At 38.9% G+C, this 17,518-nt stretch overlaps 1 protein-coding gene across 1 annotated transcript in view; it reads left to right on the top strand.

Moving 5' to 3' along the window:
* The window catches only part of RYR2 (ryanodine receptor 2), a 421,553-nt gene that overhangs the window by 332,509 nt on the left and 71,526 nt on the right, over positions 1-17,518 (top strand). The window contains exons 69-77 of the mRNA XM_089529854.1: positions 407-727; positions 1,213-1,453; positions 2,987-3,074; positions 4,816-4,908; positions 8,200-8,370; positions 12,607-12,666; positions 13,037-13,171; positions 15,683-15,795; positions 16,831-16,927. Of these exons, the coding sequence (XP_089385980.1) occupies positions 407-727; positions 1,213-1,453; positions 2,987-3,074; positions 4,816-4,908; positions 8,200-8,370; positions 12,607-12,666; positions 13,037-13,171; positions 15,683-15,795; positions 16,831-16,927 (1,319 nt within the window). The remainder of the gene's footprint in view (positions 1-406; positions 728-1,212; positions 1,454-2,986; positions 3,075-4,815; positions 4,909-8,199; positions 8,371-12,606; positions 12,667-13,036; positions 13,172-15,682; positions 15,796-16,830; positions 16,928-17,518) is intronic.

The raw sequence follows: 17,518 nt of genomic DNA, 5'->3' as shown, positions 1-17,518 counted from the left end.
ATAGATTACAGTGTAGTAGAATAATTGAGAGGTAACTGAGGAAATGAACTAGTGTGGTCAGATCTTACTTCCTCAAGAAGGGTGCTGCTGGGGCACCAGCCAAAGCTGGGTGAAAATGCTCCTGGCCAGCCCAACAGCCTGCTTTCCAGGAGTAGCAGTGGGTCCAAGAGCATCCCCAAGCTACAATCCTGATTTTTTCAGAGGGAGAACAATGGCAATCTACTGTTTGATTAGATCAGAAAATTTTCGATTGATGCATGTATGTGAGGAGAGGAGTGAAGGGGGACAAAGGAGAACCTTGAAAAACACAACTTGCTAAAAATGGTTTGGAAAAATGCCTGAATGCAGACAATATTTGCTTTCATTTCATTTTGGGTTTTTATGTATTTTGATTTTTTTCTTCTAGGTCTCAGCTTACCCAACAGTGTAGAAGAGCTCTGTCCAAACATTCCTTCATTAGATAAACTAATGGAAGAAATTGTGGAATTAGCTGAATCTGGCATCCGCTATACACAAATGCCTCATGTAATGGAAGTTGTCCTGCCCATGCTCTGTAGCTACATGTCACATTGGTGGGAACATGGGACAGAAAGCAATCCTGACAAGAGTGAAATGTGCTGCACAGCTTTGACTTCAGACCATATGAATACCCTTCTGGGAAACATACTGAAAATCATATATAATAATTTGGGCATAGATGAGGGAGCCTGGATGAAGAGACTAGCAGGTAAAATGAAAATAAATTAACATACATTACTTGACTCATTTTGGCTGGTGTTTTTTGTTTTGTTTTGGATTTTTTGTTAGATAAGTATGAAATGTTACCTTGGATGTTAAGATGAACAGGGGTATTTTTAAGAGATTGAAAAATGTACAGATATTATTTTAGTAAAATATTCTGAATTGGCTTTAAACAATAAAATGGAATCAGTGGAAGTCACAGGGGTAGAGACAGTCCTTTTCTAAATTATCAGAATGTGTGAATAGTTTTAGTAGAAGGAGCAGAGAAAAAGTGGCAGGATTTTAGTGTGTGGGCATGAGTGGAGATGATAAGACTATACTAGATGACATCAGGTTGTAAATTTTTAAAACAGAAGCAATAATCAGAACATGGGTAGGAAGGCAGAGTAAAAATGTAACATATTGTGGAACATTTCATGTTTTACTATAGTTTCATATATATGCTATGATATTAATGGATTCCTTACATAGTGTTTTCTCAGCCTATCATAAGCAAAGTGAAGCCTCAGCTCCTAAAAACACATTTTCTGCCGCTGATGGAGAAACTGAAGAAAAAAGCTGCACTTGTTATAGCTGATGAAGAGCACTTAAGAGCAGAAGGCAGGGGAGATATGTCTGAGGCTGAACTCCTTATCCTAGATGAGTTCACTACTTTAACACGCGACCTTTATGCCTTCTACCCATTGTTGATCAGATTTGTGGACTACAACAGGTACATGCCATTACTTTGGGACTCTTTTGGTAACGTAGTTCAAGTTTCTATAGGTCTTTAACCCTTAGAATGTAATCACATTCTGAATAATTTAATGGACCAGCCCAGCACCCTTATTTGAAATAAAACTTTTCCTCATGATAAACCAAGTCAAGATATTTATTAACTCTCCACAGATGTAACATGAGAAAGGATCAGCTACCATGTCTGAATAACTTAAAAGGAAGTGCTTAAAAGGAACTTTTGGGCTGGTAAACATAGGTTTTCACTGAGTTTATACAGTATATGTGTTGCATGTGCTTGTAACACTCATACTTTACATTTTGTAGGTATGAGCATAAAACATCCAAATGGGTATGATTGCTTAAAAATAGGAACAAGGAATGTGTTGTTGTCCTAGTGCTTTGTTTGATATCTTGATCCATAAACTTGGTTTTCTTTAAAAATGTGTAACAATTATAAGGAAGTGATGTTAAGAGCAATGCACTCATTTTTTTGTGGTGGGGTCTTCTAGGCACTAGCTCTCTGCAGGATCTTACAGGTTGAAGACTTTAAAAGCAGACAATGAACCAAAGTGGCTCCAAGTAAAAATGATGTAGAAGGACAAACTGATTTTGCAGTAAAAACAATTATTTCTTTATTGAAAAGGCAGAAAAGAATAGCAGCAGAAACTAACCATCTATACTCAATGCAAGCTGTTTCTCATAGTAAAAGAGAGCAAAACAGTATGGGTCTTAAAAGCCAGCCAATCCTAACCAATGTAAAGGGGAGGGGGCTAGAGGGGTGTAGCTAAGCTTAAGAGGCTTTCAGGTCTTTCAGAGGTTAAAGGGAGAGATTCTCTCTGTGTGTCTCTGTGTTTAAGGTCCTTCTAACTTAGGGACTGGTCTAAGAGTGAAGGGAATGCTTTGGGTGAGACCTGGTGGTGCAGTGGCTAAATGCCAATACTACAGCCACAAAGTTGTGAGTTTGATCCCAAGGCTTCAAGCTTGAATCTCAGCCTTCCATCCTTTCATAGGTTGGTAAAATGAGTACCCAGCTTATCGGGGGCAACTGGCTTACAGATTGCAAACCATTTAGAGAGTGCTGAGTTCACTGATAACTAGTATAAAAATGTACTTGCTATGCTACTTGCTATTGCTCTGGGTGGGGCAAACATGACCAACATGTGCTTGCAAAAGAGCACAGATGATGCCCTTCAAGTTCAGTCTTGAACCTCTCAATCAATGCAACTATTTCTTGTCAATGGAGGTGGGGATGAGTGAATTATGAAGTTTGCAGTTTAGCTTGGTTTTCCATCAGCAGCCTTTTGGATTCTTTACTGAGCATATTTCATTACAGTGCAGCTAGATAGACAAGCTGATAAAAACATATTAAGCTTTTCAAAAAAGACTCTAAAAGTAAGCATTTTTTTCATTAACCTAGAAGATTAAAATAAACATACCAAGTTTGGCATATTCCGTATAAACATTATGCTAACTGTTTTATGTATAATAATAACAGAAATGATGGACAGTACTTTTTATTTAATTTTAGAGCAAAGTGGTTAAAAGAACCCAACCCAGAAGCTGAGGACCTTTTCCGTATGGTTGCTGAAGTATTCATTTACTGGTCAAAATCCCATGTAAGTTGTAGTTTTAAGAATGTTGGTCATTTTAAGGGCCAGGAGGTATGTGCAGGGGCCAGGAGGTATGTGCAGGGGATAAAGGCAGAGACACAATATGATGAGAACCAATGTGTTCTCTCTCTCTCTCTCTGTAGGCTGGACCACTTCATCTAAATAGTAATGGGGATTTTGTGCTCCCATGGCAATGTTAACTACCAATGCAGCTGTTTACTTTTTTTTTTTAAGCACAGGAGTAAATAATACTAGGGACACTACTGAAATAAAGTCTAAGCTACTAAATCTAAGTGCAATCTACGTTTTCAGGACAGGACAGTTTCCCCCCCCTATCCCAGGAACTGTTTCCTGAATTAAAGTCTATTTACTTTGTCCTGTAGAACTCACTGTTTGCCCCTGAGAATCACATTTGTTCTCATGTTTGTAGCCCTGGTATCTTTTTCTTGGCCCTGTGCGCAAGGGTCACAGGGTTCAGGAAATGGTTTATGGTTTATCTGTTGGGTGCCGGTGGTAGAACGGGGAGAAATTTTCTTTGAAACATAACCCTGTAGCATAGGCTTGCAAAACTGAAGATCAGAAAAACTTTTTAAAAATTGTATGCTGATTTTGACATTTAAGCCCAAAAATGACCTCAGATTTTCTTCATCACATACAGTTTTTTCAAAACTTGCTTTGATGTTTCAATGTTGTAGTGTGTAACTGAATTTAATAATCCTGCAAAGAGTAAAAAGGGAATTAAAGGCGGGATACATACCGCCATTTAGTACGTATAGAATACGTACTAGGGTTAGGAAGGGGCGGTGCTTCCGCACCCCCCTAACCCTAGTACGTATCCTATACATACAAGATGGCGGCGCCCCTTCCACATGGGCGCCGCCATCTTTGCGTATCGGACGCTGAGCGTCCGTACGCGTCGCACCGCTTGTGACGTAGCGAGCGCGCCCCTGGCGCCTCGCTACGTCGCAAACGCGACGGTAAAAGAAGCTCCATTTTGGAGCTTCTTTTTCGGTCCGTGCGGGAGTCGGGCCGTCTGAAGGCTCCGGCTCCCCCGCGGACCTACTGGCGGCGGCGGCAGACCGCCACAAAGCGGCGGTCTGTACCCCGCCAAAGTCTTCTAACAGACATTGAAAAACACACAAAAATCCATTCAAAAGTGCTAAGAGAAACAGCACCGAAACATCAGTGTCTGCTCTTAATCAAAGCTGAGTAAGAACTAAATTGATAAAAATATTAGATTTGTGAAAGAACTGTGTGTGGTATGACATTTTTATTTATTAATTATTATTATTTTTATTCTGACCAAAAGGATTGGCCAGATGTCACTCCAGCCCCAATTGGTTTGAGACTGCGGTGACCAGATGGCCCACTCCCAAAGCTGATCGCTGCTACGATCCCCAATGGGCTGCCAGCAGGAGCGGATTTAATCTGTACCTTTTGCTGGCAGCTTTGGTCTGCCTTAACTGGTCTCAGAGTGGCTTCTGGTCACTTTGAGGGGTTTGTGTCATATAAATGCCATGTCTGCTCTATTTGTCCCATTTTTTGGGCTGTGGTTTTGAATTCAGCATCCTAAAATAAATTAAAAACAGCTGCAATGTTGGGAAAAATTCATTGTAGGCATGTGCAATTATTTTTATATGTGGAATTTGTATTTTCTGAAAAGCCATACATGCTTTTGATTGGTGGATAATATGAACATTTATTCTTACCTGATGGTGTGCTGTAAATTGTCTTTATACCATTTCAGAATTTTAAAAGGGAAGAACAGAACTTCGTTGTGCAGAATGAAATCAACAACATGTCTTTCCTTATTACTGATACCAAGTCTAAAATGTCCAAGGTATAAAAAGCTGCAGATATTGCATATCATTTTTTTCTGTGTATTTTTAGGGTAATACAGAGTAATCTGTTTTATAGAGTAATCGTGAGGATTGATAAACTGTTAAATTGCATGTTTTCTTTACTTCCCCCATTAGATTTTCTAAGAATTTTTTTCAGAGAAGAATTATTGAAAGGAGATAGATTAGAATTAGCTTTCACAACAATCTTTGGAAATTTCTTAGTTCCAATTCCCTTCGGTCATATACAAGCCAGCACGCTGGACGTCCTAACCTTGCCTCCAGGTTGCCATTTTGGTGCATGGTGGTTCACACGATGCACACCATCATGATGCCTCTCCAGTTATGCATGCACATGATGCAGCACTTAAGGAGCATCATAAAGCCATGCCGCCACAGCTATGTTGCCACTTGGAGGGCACAAAATGGAACTACTTTTGCGGCTCCTTTTTGCACTCTACAAAGGCCAGATTGGGGCTGTGGTCTGAGGTTGTTGTGGCCCCAATCCAGCCAGTAAAGGGTCAGCTTCAGACTACCTCTTTGTCCTAAACAGTGGAGTCCTAAATCATTAGTCCTAATTTTCACACCAGGGCGATAGGCAGAGCCTTGGAGGGAGGATGTGCCTTTGATACCCTCCATGATATGAGACCAGATAATTTAAAAATAGGCAAGGCCCAACAGGGCATGTGATGGAGTGGGGGTGGGGGTGGAGTCAGTATTTAAGGGCAAACCGCCCCCCATTGGACCTCTTTTCACCAAAGCAGCCCACCCTCCCACCCTAAATGCAGTGTGAACTTGGTTGATTGCTTCAGGGCTGGGTAGGAATTTTCTCCCTTTTGCCCAGGGTTTTTTGCCTACCCCATACTGTGTGCAGGGACTGGTAATTGGCTTGGGGTGGCTGTTAAATGGGTTTAACTGGCCCATATGGAGTTAAAGAACTATTTAGTGCACACCAGTAGCACTACCTTGTGGTGAAAGGTTAGGCTCTGGAACAGGGGTAGACATGGGGGTTTTGCTCAACCTTACCAACTTGAGGGAGTTTGGGGGAGAGTGCCTTATGTTTATCTTCCTAGGATTGACTGAGGATGCAGTTCGAATCATCAGATTCACATCAGGGTTTGGTATTTGTGCCCAAAGGGAAGGCTGAAGAGGTGGTCTAGAATTGGACCCGCACGTGGCTTTTCACTTTAATCAGTTTTCTCAAGAGTTTTGAAGTTTAAGGTTGATGTTCAAGAGCTTAGCATTAAATAGGATATAGGTCAAATAAATGGCCCTTTATTCATCCCATTTACATGTCTGGTCTTTTTATTTCATGGTTGGGTATCAAACAGTAGACTATTTGAATTGAATTAGCTTTGTTAGTCAACACCCAATTCATACATTTCAAATATTTCTACCCTGCTCCTTTACCAGTGATTTCTGGGTGGCTTACAAAAAAATTAGAATCATAGAATCATAGAATCATAGAGTTGGAAGAGACCACTAGGGCCATCCAGTCCAACCCCCTGCCATGCAGGAAATCCAAATCAAAGCATCCCTGACAGATGGCCATCCAGCCTCTGTTTAAAGACCTCCAAGGAAGGAGACTCTATCACCCTCCGAGGGAGTGCATTCCACTGTCGAACAGCCCTTACTGTCAGGAAGTTCCTCCTAATGTACAGGTGGAATCTCTTTTCCTGTAGCTTGCATCCATTGTTCCGGGTCCTGTTCTCTGGAGCAGCAGAGAACAAGCTTGCTCCCTCCTCAATATGACATCCCTTCAAATATTTAAATAGCGCTATCATATCACCTCTTAACCTTCTTTTCTCCAGGCTAAACATCCCCAGCTCCCTAAGTCGTTCCTCATAGGACATGGTTTCCAGACCCTTCACCATTTTTGTCCCCCTCCTTTGGACATGCTCCAGTTTCTCAATGTCCTTTCTGAATTGTGGCGCCCAGAACTGGACACAATATTCTAGGTGGGGCCTGACCAAAGCAGAATACAGTGGCACTATTACTTCTCTTGATCTAGACACTATACTTTTATTGATGCAGTCTAAAATTGCATTGGCCTTTTTAGCGGCCGCATCACACTGTTGACTCATGTTCAACTTGTGGTCTACTTGGACTCCTAGATCCCTTTCACATGTAGTTTCATTCAGCCAGGTGTCACCCATCCTATATTTGTGCATTTTATTTTTCCGCCCTAAGTGCAATATCTTACATTTCTCCGTGTTGAATTTCATTTTGTTAGCTGTGGCCCAGCTTTCTAGTCTATTCAGGTCATTTTGAATCTTGGTCCTGTCCTCTGGGGTATTAGCTATTCCCCCTAATTTGGTGTCATCTGCAAATTTGATAAGTATGCTCCCAATTCTGTCATCCAGGTCATTGATAAAGATGTTGAATAACACTGGGCCCTGGACAGAGCCCTGTGGAACCCCACTGGTCACTTCTATGTGGTGTGGATAATTTAAATTGCAAGATGCTAAAAATTTAAAAAATAAAAATTATTTAAAAATTCTAAAAAAATCATTAAACTATTCAATAATTTAAGAAGCTAAACAATATAAAACCAGATATGTATACACATTATGGCTAGGATGGGAATTCACCAGTTTCCTGAACAGATCGATATTGGTCAGAGTTCCCAGTCCCTTTGGGAATTGGTGCATGACCCCACCCCCACCCCTACTCCACCCAAAGTTCCTGCAGCTTTGCCAGGACTTTATTCCTCCTTTCCCAGCCCAAGGCTGCACAGCTTTCACTGAAAAGCTCTCCAATTATCCAGCTGACATACACTGGGTACTTTTTTCTGCAACTTTCTGTCCCTTTTCTGCAACTCTCTGTCCCCAAGCCTCCAAATTTGGCAGAAATAGTCAGTTGTGAAAAGATATTACAGCTATAAACCAACTGGCTGGAGGATGGAAGATGCCAGAAAGTTAACAGCTATCATTTGATAGCTGCAATCTCTTTAAAGGGAAGAAAGTTAACCAGAGCTAAAGAAACATGATTATGACATTAAAGAACTTGAGAACCTGCAAGGCACAATAATGTGACATAAATTCCCTAACTCCACCGATGTAGAGATAAAAGAGGAGGGTAAGCAGTATAAGCAGATGAGAATCTAAAGAGAGGAAAAGAGATTAATTATGTTGTGGGTGTAGAAGACTGTATGCATAATTGCCACAGATAAAATGTATTTAATATGCAAAGTGATTTATAGTTGCTTTTTTACTTTGTGGCTTACCCAAGAGATAGATGACATATTTTCTTGTTTTACAGTTTGAAAATGAATTATTTCTCACATATTACAGGCAGCTGTTTCAGATCAGGAAAGGAAAAAAATGAAGAGGAAAGGTGATCGTTATTCAACACAGACGTCCCTTATTGTGGCAGCTTTAAAAAGACTGTTACCTGTTGGGCTAAATATTTGTGCACCTGGGGACCAAGAATTAATTGCGCTGGCAAAGAACAGATTAAGTATGGTATGCTAACAATATTATGTATCTGGAACAGTGTAGTGAAAGATGCTGTCGGGGAAGTATTCTTTGGATGGCATCCATGGTCAGAGATCATGAGGTTTTGTGTGTGGCACACGATGCCAGAATCTGTCATGTAAATGGGATGGGGTTATTGGCTGTTTAATGCTTGGCCACAGTTGTGATGTTATTCCCTGTCTAGTAATCAAATATCTGTTTGCATGGGAAAATTGTAGCAAGAGTGAGGTGTTGTTTTTTTTAAAGACTCTTTGATTTCATGCTGCCTTAGTAATGGTAAAGGACAACACTCCATTAGGGACAATAAACTTAGATGTCTCAGTGAGACTGAAAATAGAAGAAGTAGCTGCATTCCTACTTCTGCGAGTTGGACTTAGGCAAGACTGTACCTTGTAAAATCAGTAGCAGTTTTCTCCAGTGCCTTCAGAAATATTATGCCCTCTATGCACACTGGGCAGCAGCAGTAGTGGACAAACATAATTGGAAGCAGAAGATGAAGAAGCTCCATTCTCTCTGCAAAAACAAGGCCAGAAACAGATTGAGGCACAGACCACAAACTATTAATAGCAAAAGTTAGAGTAAAGCTAAAGAACACTAAAACAACCATCTTACTGAAATAAAGAACATCCCCATAGAATTTAAAGAAAATGTGAAAAACAGATTTGGGTACCATAGGAATTCTGAACTGAAGCCGGAGAGACCCAATCAGTAGCAAAAAGACACAATTAGTAGCCAAAAAAGGAGAAACCTCAGTGGATAACAACTGAAACTCTTTAAACAGTTAAGGACAGATAGAAAAAGTAAAAGGGGACAGATGTGGAATGAGAACCCTGAATGCAACTGTTCAATGACTTGTGTACAGGGACAAGAAGAGCTGCTGTAACAATCAATGCAGAGAAAGAAGAGGATGACAACAAAAAAGGAATAACAAGAGACCTCTTCCACAAGATCCAAGAAATCAAAGGGAAATTTAAACCAAGAGTGTGGATGCTCTGCGACCAGCAGGGGAACACGTTGCATAACCAAGGGGGAAATAAAAAGAATACACAGAAGAACTATATAAAAGAGATGGAAGGATGACAGGTTCATTCAAGGAAGAACCATTTGAAGATGAACCTACAGTTTTAGAAAGTGAAGTGGAAGTTGAACTCATAGCACTGAGAGAAACAAATCACCAGGAACAGATGGCATACTAATAGAAGTGTTTCAAGCTAGAGAGACAGAACCTACTCTAGTTCTAACTAAAGTCTATCCACCTAAATCTATCTATCTAAAATCTAGTTTTAACTAAAATCTATCAATGAATATGGAAAATGAAACAGTGGCCCGCCAACTGGAAATGCTACAATTTACATTCCAGTCCACAAGAAAGGAGACACCAGGGATTGCAGTAATCACACAACCATTGCATTAATTTCCATGCAAGCAAAGGAGGCTCAAAATTCTACAACAGAGACTTTTACCACACATGGTGAAAGAGATGCCTGATGTCCGAGGTGGGTTCAAGAAAGTAAGATGCACTAACGATCATATTGCAAACATATGTTAGATCATGGACTGCATAAAAGAATTTCCAAAGAAAATCAGATTGTGCTTCATAGATTATAGCAAAGCCTTTGTGTAGATCATGAAGAACTATGCTGTTAAAGATATGGTGTGCCACAATATTTGATCATCCTGATGTGTAACCTGTACCCAACACAAGAGGCTACTGAGATTACAAAATAAGGAAAAACAGAATGATTTCTAGTTGGCAAGGGAATCAGGCAAGGCTGCATCTTATCACCCTCTGTTTAACATGTATGCTGAAAAGACCATACATAAAGCAGGGCTAGCAGGAAAAACATGTGAATATTGGAGGAAGGAACATCAACAATTTAAGATATGCAAATAACACTATACTACTAGCAGAAAATGGCAAAGACTTGTAACGATTGCTGAAAAAGCAAGAAAGTTTGAGGGCAGGTTTACAGCTGAAGATTAAGAAAACAAAATAATGACCACAGATGACTTACATAACTTTAAAGTAGATGACAAAGACACTGAAATACTTCAGTATTTTCCATACCTTGGCTCAGTTATTAACCAGAATGGAGACAGCAGCCAAGAAATTAGAAGAAGACTAGGACTTGGAATGGTGGATATGAGACAACTAGACAAGATCCTGGAGTGTCAAGCTGTATCACTGAATACAAAAGCTAGGATTGTCCGTGCCATCATATTTCTCATTTGTATGTATGACTGTGAAAGCTGGACAGTGAAGAAAGCCGACAGGAAGAATATAAATTTATTTGAAATGTGATGCTGGAGAAAGGTTCTGTGGGTATTGTGTGCTGCTAAAAAGACAAATAAATGGGTCCTAGAGCAAATCAAGCTTGAACTCTTCCTGGAAGCCAAGATGACAAACTTAGACTGTTGTACTTTGGACATATCATGAGAAGACCTGATTCACTAGAAAAAATAATGATGCTTGGTGAGGTAGAAGGTAGTAGGAACAGAGGAAGACCTCATTCTAGATGGATAGATTCTATGAAGGAACCCACAACCCTCAGACTGCAGGATCTCAGCAAGGCAGTCAAAGATAGAGTGACTTGGAATACTGTTATTCATAGAGTCACCATACTTTGAGGTTGACTTGAAAGCAGTTAACCACCGCAACAAATGAATGTATTAAGTACAATGTTTTTCAGGTTCATTTTAGACTTTCATTTTCTTGCTTCTCTTTACTATATAGACTCCTTTTGAACCATTGCTGGAATATAGATGACATTATAGTTATAACAAGTATAGTTATTAAACCATTAAAAATACATCCATATTTTCTGCAGGACACATAGCTCTATAATGTGTTAGTCACCATCCTTTCCATAGGATCTCATGAGTCAAGACGTTTTGTTCTGGATTCATAGAAACACATACATAAATAATAAGAGAGTTTCCAGGCACACTTTAAAGCACAAGTGCTTCCCACTAAACTTGGCAATGAAGAGATGGGAAATTGTGGCAACAATTTTTTTTCTAATTATTAACAAAACCTTGCACTAGCACCTTCCCTACTGTAGAGAATCAAGCAAAGGTAGGGATTACTTCTGATAATCTTTTCTGCCTGACAAGAATGACACACCCACCATAATGCCTTTAGCAAGAACAGTGTCAAGGAGAGGGCTTTCTTTCAGTTCTTAGACCAGCCTTGCCAGGTTAGCAGGCAACATGATTCTATCACATTTATTTATTTATTTATTTATTTATTTATTTATTTATTTCACTTATAGCTCATCAGTCAAATTGTTTGACCTGTCGCAGCATGTTGGAGTACTACTGAAACCATGTAAATAATTGAAATAAAATACAGTTCATTAATTCCAAGTATTCTACATCCCTTTGTATTCTAGGATCCTTCTTCTGTTTTGCATCTGCTGTCACCAATACTTGGAAACGTGCTGGTAGTGTCATATTTTAGGCTTAAGTGTGAGATGAACACCACCACATGAGACAATTCAAACTGTAATTGGGGATGCATTGCAGGACTACAACCATCCCTTGGTATCCACAGGTATCCTTGGTATCCTTCCCCCCAGAAAGCAAAATCTGCAGATGCTCAAGCCTGCATTGTTCCCAATGACAACACATGCCCGTGGCCACACCGCCATTAGGAACAGCTCCCATTGTCTGTGGCGGGACATACACGCAGTCACACTGCCAAATGGGGACAATTGAATCTAATGGCACTGCAGCTACATGCACACACCACCAGGGTCTGTCCCTAATGGTGGCACAGCCATGTGCATGCACTGCCATTGGGGACAACTTGGACTTGTCATCTATGGATGCTTGAATCCATTTATGGCAAGTCTGTGGATACCGAGGGTCAACTGTACTACTTAACAAAAGAGAATATAAAAGAATAAGCTTTGGCTTATCAGTCAATACTTGATGACAGTGTCTCAGACTTTGAGAGACAAACTCAAAGTTGGAAAAATCCCTGCTACTTTTAAGAAATACTGTAATATCATTATTGTTTTAGAGGTGAAAAAGAAACATTTGCCCATTCATAATACAGGAATTAATAATAGTGTTACCTTAAGTTGCAAGCTCTCTAACGTGGCATATACTTACTATCTATCTATCTAATCTATCTTCTAAACCTTGACTACTGGCAAATACTGTAACAAACCTACTGAAGATATAAAGTGTATCTGATCATTTGTTTTACTTTGTTGGCAGAAAGACACTGAAAATGAAGTTCGAGATATTATTCGCAACAACCTTCATTTACAGGGCAAGGTAATTTAAAAGTATTGTAATTTTTTCTGAAACCCCACCCCCCACTCCCAATATGTGAGGCCTCTTGTCCTTTGTTTCCTGTTTTTTTCCTTTTGTTTTGTTTCTCTTTGTTTATATCTTTTAAGAATGTCCAGTTTTGTTTTCTCATAAACAACATTTTCATGTCAAGGGCTTATTGTTACAGTGCCCTTTCACACAGCAAAATTGTAGCACTGATTCCACTTTAGCTGTCATGGCAACATCCTATATTGCCTGATGCATCAGCCCAGAATTAGGCAACATAGGATGTTGATAATGTTTCTAGCATTACATGATTCTTACAACTAATGCCTCACTTTTATATGGTTCATAAAATCTCTTGTTCCTGCAGCTTGAAGATCCTGCCATAAGATGGCAAGTGGCCCTTTATAAAGATCTACCAAACAGGACTGAAGTTACTTCAGATCCTGAGAAGACAGTGGATCGAGTTCTTGATATTGCTAATGTACTTTTTCATCTGGAGCAGGTTAGAAATATTCTAATGTTTTATTTATTTATGTTTAATACATCCATAGAGCTAGGCCAATCTACAGCCATTTCGAAAGGATGAATTCAATATAAAACACACAACTGCAAGCCTCAAGGTATAAAAATATTCCATTTTTAAGTTTAAAAGCAATTACAGATGAGGACTTTTTGTAAGTACATATTGTAGCACTATGAGAATCTTGGATGCTCCTATTGACTTCTCTTACAGTGATGCAATATAGAGGGGGGAAAGCCATGAATGATGTATACCCTTATAAAAGAGGCTCGTTAAATATATACTTGGTTCAGATATATGTGTGTGTGTGTGTGGGGGGGGGGGGGAATTGGTTGGTTGGTTGCATGGACCATTAGAGCATTATCTATATAGTTCCATCATTTTCTTTGGTACAGAGATAAGGCTTGCATACAAAATATATACAATAGAATTTCACATGCTTTATGTGAGCAATCCTATGTCTGCCAGTTGGCAACATATGCTGCTGTTATGCTGATTGAATTTATGTTGCATTATATGCATTCTAATAATGGGAGGGGATGTGAAAAAATGAAAATGAAATTATCCAGTGGATATTGATAAAGACATGAGGATAGTGTCTGCAACAATTTCCCTCTGATATGTAACAACATGGAGGCAGTCAGTGACAGTATAAAAATATGAAAATTGAGGTAGCCAGTAGTGATGTGAAAATCCATCAGCTGACCATATCCCTTGTGTCCAAATACATGCAGAACACACAAAATTCTGACAGCATCTCAGTCCCAAAGCCACACATAGTAGCTTATTATATAGGGAATGGTTCTGGCAGAAAGAAATTCCAGACCTACCAGAGAAGGGAAGGATGCCCCGCCTTCCTTCTGTGTGTAGTGACACCTTTTTTGCATGTTTCTGGATTGTGATCATGAAAGGAGAAATCTGTGTACGACTGTTTGGTTAAGGAGTGTTAATGGATGGAGTAAGGTAGAAATTGTTAACTTAGATATGTAGTTTATCCTTAAGTCAGAGAGCATCAAGTATTAGTCCTTCTAGATACCTTTATCCAGAGACCATTATCTGTAAATTAAAGTGCATCATTTGGTCTTCCATATTTTTTTTTGTTTCATCTATTACTTTCCTTTCTTTTATTACTTCCAGAAATTCTCTAATCGTGCCCGGAAATTTTTGAGAATGGGAAGTATAGTGTTTCTTCTTGTATCACTAATTATGTTAGGATCATGTTGGTTTTGCCTATTAATAGTTTTCTTTAGCCATTTTTACATTTTAATCCCTAATATATATTTCAGACCACATTTTAGACATCTGTTTCACATTTGTGTACCCTATGTTTGAAAGTTTTTATCTTGCACTCTTTTTCACTAGGAATTTCACCAGGTGCACATTTATTTACCTTCACGTGGAGGATAATTTTTTTTTTTTTGCTTGTCTAATTAAGTTATTGTATTTGCACCTCCTTATGTATTTTGGTTATTCAGTATACTAATACATAGCTATTTAATCAGAATACCAAATAAGTACTCTATTCTGTTATTTTAAAATTGCCTTTATCCTCGCTACAGTCAGCCCTCAGTATCCATTGGGGATCTGTTCTGGATCCTCCTGCAGATATCAAAATCCACAGATGCTCAAGCCACCATTAGGGACAGCCCATGGTGGCATGTGCATGCAGCTGTGCAACCATTGGGAACAATGGAACTTCTTGGCTCAGTTCTTTCTAGATGACGTGGGCTAGGTGTGGCTTCTGGACGTGTTTGAACACTATGCCCCGCATGTGGCTGGAATCCTTGTAGTTTGGCCTCTGTGTTTCCAGCCAGAGACAGCTCTTGCATCAAGCAACAAAGAGAATTTGGTTGGACTGTGCAATGAGTATTTCTATGGCAGAAGAGGAATAGTAATAATTTTACTGAAAAGTGAATTTATTTATTATGTATTGATTTATTTACTCCACTTTCCCCTCCAGTATTCAAAATGCTTTGGGCAGAGAATATCAATTATTATGAATTAATGTTGAAAAACACTCAAGTTGCCACCAACCATGCTTTTGAAGTGTGCAAGAGTGATAGAGTGCCTGAACTTAACCTTAATTTTTAAAACGGGGTGCAAAGTGTGTATGCGTAGGTGTTTAGGTGTGGTTTGAAGTTTGAAGATGGGGCAAGAGTGAGTTGCACAACTTTCTAGGCAATGGCCATACTATTTCCAACTACATTTTGCAAATAACTACTGTCTTTTAGAAGACATGGCTTACAAACACAGCATTGACGATGGTTTCGTTTTTGTTTGTGAAACCAATAAAGGAAATTGCCATAACTTTGCATAGTTCTTGGCACAATGCATTTTAGGTTTAGGGCTTCTCAGACAGAGCAAATAAAAAATGATGCCATGTGGTAGCATGTTTTTGGTTTGTATCTTTTATATCCTTTACATGTTAAGTGTTTTTTTTTTTAAATTAATAAGTAAGTGTGACACTAGAAAGGATATCCTTTTCATTTTCAGGTTGAGCATCCACAGAGGTCAAAGAAAGCAGTATGGCATAAACTTCTATCCAAACAGAGAAAAAGAGCAGTGGTAGCTTGTTTCAGAATGGCACCCCTCTATAATCTTCCAAGGTATGTGTTATCTGAAGAAATAAAGAGGATAAAGAATTGATCATAAACCACATTTAGTTTCAGCAGTATTCACAGCCTTAGAAAATGCGTGCTAAAACTACAACTGTCAAAATATGTTTTAGAATATTATTGTTCTCTTTGCTTTTTTACCAGTGCAAGATATCTTCTCCTTTTGAACATAGAATCCAAATTCAGTTATTCAGCATGTGCATTAGTGATACATTTGTAAGTAGTATATAGTTGCTCACCCAGAGACTTGGCCAATAAAGAGAAAAGAAGCTAGAAAAGAACTTTCATTCCTTGGAAGAACTTAGCTAACCTAGCTAAGGAGATCATGGGAATGAATTCACAGGACGGAAGCAGAGCACTGGAAGATAGCGAGTCTTGGAGATATCTCATCCATAGAGTCACCATGAATGGGGGTTGACTTAAGGATGATTAACAACAAACAATGTTTGGTCCATCACAATTGTTACTATATTCTGGTATCAGCCTGCAGAGGAAAGGAGGCAGAAAGTGCAATACATGGACAGACTGGCTGCTGGTGAAAATACTGTTCCAAGGACAGTCCCAAGGATAGTCCCTCGGCTGTTTTTTTTTTAGTTTATAGCTCACAAACCAGGATATTAAACCTTATTTTCATAATTAAATAAAAAGCATTATCTTTAGGGTTACATCTAAACTAGACCAGAGCCAAGAGTTCCAGGGTCTCTGCTCTGGAATGGGATGGCAGATGTCCTTTTTCACAATGATTAATTGCTCTGTAAGAAGAAATTTTAATCTGGTTATAAATAATAGGTACCAGCCCATTCTCCATGTAAAGCAAGTGCCTCCTTTACTCTTAACCCAAAACGCAATATGGTTCAATATTATTGTAGGGAAATCTATTTTTGGTATTGCACTAATATTAAATTTGTAAATGTTCAAATGTCTGTACAGATATAGATGAGTAAATTTGTGCATACATAGTTATAGATATAGATGGATATGTATAGATGTGCATATTCATGCACACTCTTTCATTTTCTCATTTAGGCACCGAGCAGTCAATCTTTTTCTTCAAGGATATGATAAATCCTGGGTGGAAACAGAAGACCACTACTTTGAAGATACTCTTATAGAAGACTTAGCAGTATGTTTGGAGTTCACAGAATTTGTATTTGTAATTCATATTGTATACATTTAAGGCTGATCGGTACTCCCTGCAAAAGGTGGTAAAGTTAGGAATTTGCCAGTGCTACAAGATTAGCAAAGGGCTCACCACCTCAATGGTCTCTTCATTTTGATTTTAAACAGAGAAAAGGGGAATTTCAGGAGCCGTGTGAGAGATTAACAGTTTGGAAGCCCTGCCTCCTTTAGGCTGAAGAGATCCGCTGAATGTACTTTGTCCAAAGGTGCTCAGAATTATATTGCTGGTCAACAGACACTTCTAATAATTTGAAACATTTACTTTGAGAATATATATATATATATATATATATATATATATATATGTGAGAGATGCAAATCATAGTTGCAGATTTTTTCATTCTTTATGAGTACACCATCAAGAAATTGCTCAACCACTGGAATAATTTTTTGTAACTTGAGACTTTTTGAATGTGCAAGTCATTCATTTGGCACCCTCAACAAACAAACAAACAAACAAACAAACAAACAAAAAACCCAAACCTAACCTTTGCTTTTTGCATTAAAAGTTTCATATTTTTTGCAAATTATTTTT

The sequence above is a fragment of the Sceloporus occidentalis genome, unplaced genomic scaffold (genome assembly GCF_023333645.1).
Source record: "Sceloporus occidentalis isolate IW3139 unplaced genomic scaffold, rSceOcc1.0.p SCAF_6, whole genome shotgun sequence".
Classification (NCBI taxonomy): domain Eukaryota; kingdom Metazoa; phylum Chordata; class Lepidosauria; order Squamata; family Phrynosomatidae; genus Sceloporus; species Sceloporus occidentalis.
The sequence above is the reverse complement of the archived record's forward strand: the minus strand, read 5'-3'. Positions and strand labels throughout refer to the sequence as shown.